This window comes from Populus trichocarpa, chromosome 1 (assembly GCF_000002775.5).
Source record: "Populus trichocarpa isolate Nisqually-1 chromosome 1, P.trichocarpa_v4.1, whole genome shotgun sequence".
NCBI classification, from domain to species: domain Eukaryota; kingdom Viridiplantae; phylum Streptophyta; class Magnoliopsida; order Malpighiales; family Salicaceae; genus Populus; species Populus trichocarpa.
The window spans coordinates 14435579-14440644 of NC_037285.2; the positions used below are offsets into that span (position 1 = coordinate 14435579).

Sequence of the window (5066 nt, forward strand, 5' to 3'; positions counted from 1 at the left end):
CAGGTTTACAACAAAACATTCTAAATTTTTTTAAAATTCTTTTAACAAACTTCTTTTGACAAATAAAAACTCCTCCATCATCTTAGTAAACCTCAATACTAAAAAAATAATATAGCACCCCATATCATTCATCTCATATCTACCCCTTCTATCCTTTAAAACTCTAACTTGTGCTATGGATCAGTTTTCTATTGATTCAAGCTCCTCAAATTCAGTCTATATCACCTCTCACAAATCAAGTGAAATGAGCAAATTCTTTATCTTTATGCTTTTAAATTCATAATTTTCTCTTGCAAACATAGAAGGCTGGACAGAACTCTAGTTTAAGTTGTTTGCCTTGGCCATCTCTTGTAAATCAGTTTATTTTACTTGATTTCACCTGCAAACTCATCTTTCTTCAATCTAAGCTCTATACCATAACTTGATACTACTACTGTTGACTAAATTATTAGCTTGTATGTGGTTAAAACAACATCAAAATGCAGGTTTTAATGATTAAAACAAGTCTGCAATTTTCTGCTAGATATGATAGCATGAATAACGGGAGATAAAACACTGTAACTTTTTTCTTTTCCTTTTATTTTTCCATACATACCTCCAGAACATTGAAACATATATATATACAAAGAACTAACACATCTCAACCTTACATTTATTCATCTTAATCACCTTTTAATCTAACTATAATTAATTATTATTTTTCCTAACACAGGTTAACTAACTAAAATCAAGGTTAAACAGCTGTAAGTAACTTTACTAGTTAAAGCATATTAACATGAACACTTTCCCTGTGTTTTCTCTTCTCATTCCGTTAAAAGGATGAAACAATAAAGATCTCAATGTCAGAATTTATTACTAGCAATGAGAGATCTACCTAACTAGCTCTAGTTATATCGTTAACTAGTTTATCTAAAAAACCCAAATGCCAAATCATTAATTTGATGAAGTAAATGGCGCGCCTATGAAAAACTAAGTGAGAATTAAAGCTTTGATTTCAATTCCATCCCACCGTCCACTCTTAGCCAAACTCTCTTGAACAAGATCATTTAGTGTAAGATAAAATATAGTTCTCGGATAAACGTTAAAAATGCAGCAATTATACCTTCACAAGGCAATCCCATTTTTTTAGTTTTCAGTAAACAATTCTATTGAGCATCTGATCTGCTGATAAAGCAGCGGGATCAAATTAACAAGACTCCGATGGGGAAAAATTAAAACCAACAGAGCCCAAAACATAATAATTGATAAAGAATTGTGGGTGTTGGGATAGAAGAGAAGTCATATGTGTAGCATGTAGCTTGACTGCCATATTGAGAACTTTGTCATGAAAACTCATCTTAAGAAAGAAACAGTGTTACTCGATTTTTAATTATTGATTTAGATGGTGAGTCTCCTCGCATTATAATTTGGGTTCTAACCCACTGAAAAACTGTATAAAAAGACTAGGATGGTCAAGGAGGAACCAAACTATAAGTGGGACATTTCAAATCCCAGTACAGTAATAATGGTTTTTGTCTTTTTGGTAGAATAGAATAGAATAGAATAGAGGTGTTTGTTTGACTGTGCTGTGAGATTGAAGAAAGAATGCTGCTGTTTGCAGGGATGTAACATACTAAGTAAGGCCTGGCTCCCAGTCAAAAGATCCCAGGTGAGCACTACACCTGTATCTGCGAGACTGCAAATTACTTACAGGCAACCCTACAAAAAATGTGCTTCACAGTGAAGGAAGACTGAGTAGCTAATATGGAAAGAGATGTGTTAAAAGAAAAACTAATTCAGGAAAACTTGGGTAAATGAATGAAAAGCTGAGTTGTTGAGGCAAAATAAAGGAGGACAGGCATGTGTTTGGGGCAGAGAAACAGTACTGTACAGAAGAGTAAACTGTCCCCCCCTCGGCTCCTCCTCCTCCTCCTCCTCAGTGCACTTCCCTGCCACCTGCCGCCAATCACTTCCACCTATGGAAGAGAAAAAAGGGTCCTTCGCTTTCTGCTAAACAAGTTCAGACCTCCCTCTAACCAACAGTTTCTCCCTTGCAATATTATGGCATCTTCACTCCCCCACCCACTGCCGCTGCTATTTTGCAACCCAAATAATTACATTCATTTAGTTTACGAAACTACACTTCTAAACTTCAATTTATATTCATGATCTAAACCAATCGTTGGCTTTGCTAGTTAACTGAGTTGCAAAAACTGGTGAACTTTAATTAGGACAAATGCTGTGGAGCTGAATAGTGCATAAACATGTAATTAATGAACAAAAAAGTTTAACAGCACAATCACATGCTCGTATGTAACCACACATACTGTCTACAAGGTTTCTTTGTGAAAAAAACGAAATGTAAATTAAATGAAAAAACTCACCAACCTAGTGGTCTGTACAATAACTAAAGTCTGGCATTAGCTAGCATACTTCAAATCTCTCATATGTATCAGGATGTGTAGATATGACACAAGCGTTATGCCTTCTCTTAAACACGATGGAAAGGATTGCTAAATGCACTCCTACAGATAATAGACGCGGCACTCATTTCCATGTCTCCACAATGTGGAGAAAGCAAAACCAAAGATGCTTACAAGGTTAACCCTAAAGCTCGATATTTAATTGTTTTCAGATTTTAGTACTTTTTTTGGTCATTTTTTTATGGATTTATGCAACGATGTCAGGGACAAGAACAACAGTAGCAGCAGAAGCAACAGAGGTGCAGTCGTAAATAAGAGCAGACTCACTCAGTGCTAGAGGGAGAGAGGAGGTGGCAGCAGTATTATGTATCACAGCCATTAGTTTCTCTATTCATTCACAGAAGATGATTCTGCAAGTAATTGACTGAGAAAATACCCTTAAAAACTATCAGGCCAACTAGAACCAAAAAAAAAACCCTCCTTTTGTCTCTGAAATCTCTCTATAATTGACAACTTGCGAATCCTTTTAATTGGTTCTTTTGGGCATCTTTTTTCACTCAAATATGTTGAATACAACAATTTCCAGAAATAGGTTTCCTTTCACTGCAACTCAATGGCAAGAGCTTGAACACCAAGCTCTCATTTACAAATACATGGTCTCTGGTGTTCCTGTCCCGCCAGAACTCCTCTATTCTGTCAAAAGAAGCTTGGGATCTTCTTTGGCATCAAGACTCTTCCCTCACCAACCTAGTAAGTTGATCTGTACCTATTGCTTTGAATGTTTTTTTTTTTTTAAAAAAGCAAGTGTTCAGAAAGAAAGTTGGGACTGTGTGTTTTTGCAGTTGGGTGGGGTTGTTTTCAGGCGGGTTTTGGCAGAAAAGCAGACCCAGAGCCAGGAAGGTGCAGAAGAACGGATGGAAAAAAATGGAGGTGCTCAAAGGAAGCATACCCAGACTCAAAATATTGTGAGAGGCACATGCACAGAGGCAGAAGCCGTTCAAGAAAGCCTGTGGAACTTACTTCAAGTACTACTACAACAGCAACAACAATTCCTTTAACATCAATCAACAGAAACCTCTCTAACCCCACTATTTCACCCTCCAGCTCCTCTTATTCTTTCTCTCACCCTTCATCTGCGGAATCTGAAGTTTATGCCCATCAAAACCCTTCGCATGGAACCTTCCTTAACCCCTTCCTTTATCCTCATTCTTCATCTTCTGGACCTCCTGATTCTGGTTTTTCACCTCTAAATAGCACCCCTCACAACCTGTTTTTGGAGTCTGGATCTTCTCCTCAAGTTGACAAAGAGCACAGGTGTGTGTAAGTTCAGGAAACAAATCTAATGCATATTTTGATTTCTTTGTTTTCATGATGGCTTAAGTTTTTTTTTTTTTTTTTTTTGCATGAATTATAAGGTATTATCATGGAATGAGGGAGGATGTGGATGAGAGAGCTTTCTTTCCAGATGGTTTAGGGAGTGCAAGAGGTGTTCAAGATTCATATAACCAATTGACAATGAGTTCCTACAAAGGTTACTCACTGTCACAGTTTCAAACCTTTGCTGATACTTCTAAAGAAGAGCAGCAACAACCAGGGCAGCACTGCTTTGTTTTGGGCACTGATATTATCAAGTCATCAGCAACAAGGTCAATCAAGTTGGAGAAAGAAACTGAAACCCTGAAGCCATTGCACCATTTCTTTGATGAATGGGAACCAAAGGACGCAGACTCTTGGCTTGATCTTGCATCCAGTTCAAGACCTCACACTTCTGGTAAGAATAATATCATCTCAATAATATAGTAAACGAATTTAATTTGTGTTACTCTAGCTTCTTGTACCTTATTATTTTTTTTTTTTTTGTCTTTGTATAACAGGATACTTATGTTTTGCAGATGATTGAAGTCTCAATAATGGATCTTTGTAATATGACGAAAACAGTACTTGTTCGTGGGTCATCAATGCCTTTCTTGCCTCAAATGATGAAATTGTGCCCGGGGGAAGGGTTTTTTTTTTTTTTTTTGTTCGCTCTGAAGGTGTGGGATTAATAATGTAGGGCCACCAGAGGATTCCTGTCTTTTGCTTCCTTTGATCATTATTTTGCTCTTTCCCTTGAAAGAAACATGTTTGGGATTTGTAGACTTGCTTGTTTGACTGGTAGCATGTTCAATATACATGTGCTTTTGGCTCCACAACTGCAGAATTAGAAACTAGCAGAAACGTATTTCTCTTTTGGCATCTGCATGCTCATTCTAGCCTAGTCCATACATATTAGGGGTCCCATCAACCAATATGTTCAGGAAAATGAGTTGTCCATTCCCTACTACCACCAGTACTGACTTGTTTAATCTGAAATCTGGGAGAAAAAATCTTTTAATCTGTGTTTATCAAAGAGGACATACAATTTGAACTTGATTAATTCTTGGATTCGTTGTATTAAAATTTATCCATCGTCCACAGGAATGAAAATTATTGTCTCTTTTGTTCTCTTTGAATTGAACAAGGAGTCCAAGCTATCTCTCTCAAGTATGATTGAAAACCATTGCTCCAATATGACACCTTTGTACTTCTTATGCCTCTTAAATTTCTGATGATTGATTGACGGAAATTAGCTCCACCTGGAGAAGTTTACATTCTCCTATCTGCTATGCAAAATTGGTGCAGCAT

At 36.9% G+C, this 5066-nt stretch overlaps 1 protein-coding gene across 2 annotated transcripts; it reads left to right on the forward strand.

Annotated features, from left to right (window-relative positions):
• Window positions 1-2382: 2382 nt before the first annotated feature.
• Window positions 2383-4649, forward strand: LOC7490947 (growth-regulating factor 5). Of its 2 annotated transcripts, none has more exons than XM_002298057.4 (5): window positions 2383-2579; window positions 2667-3152; window positions 3245-3716; window positions 3818-4173; window positions 4277-4649. In XM_002298057.4, exons 2-5 carry the CDS (start codon window positions 2966-2968, stop codon window positions 4300-4302), a joined length of 1041 nt encoding a protein of 346 aa, XP_002298093.3. In that variant the 5' UTR covers window positions 2383-2579; window positions 2667-2965; the 3' UTR covers window positions 4303-4649. The 2 variants fall into 2 exon arrangements, with proteins under 2 accessions (XP_002298093.3, XP_024450079.1); XM_024594311.2 differs by having other exon boundaries at window positions 2387-2579; window positions 4295-4643.
• Window positions 4650-5066: the final 417 nt, after the last annotated feature.

What these genes read in the sequence shown, in the direction of transcription:
- LOC7490947 (XM_002298057.4), top strand. Translation starts at nt 2,966, where the DNA reads ATGTTGAATACAACAATTTCCAGAAATAGGTTTCCTTTCACTGCAACT. An exon ending in ACTCTTCCCTCACCAACCTA is followed by an intron (nt 3,153 to 3,244) that starts GTAAGTTGATCT and finishes GTGTTTTTGCAG; the next exon opens with TTGGGTGGGGTTGTTTTCAG. An exon ending in CAAGTTGACAAAGAGCACAG is followed by an intron (nt 3,717 to 3,817) that starts GTGTGTGTAAGT and finishes ATGAATTATAAG; the next exon opens with GTATTATCATGGAATGAGGG.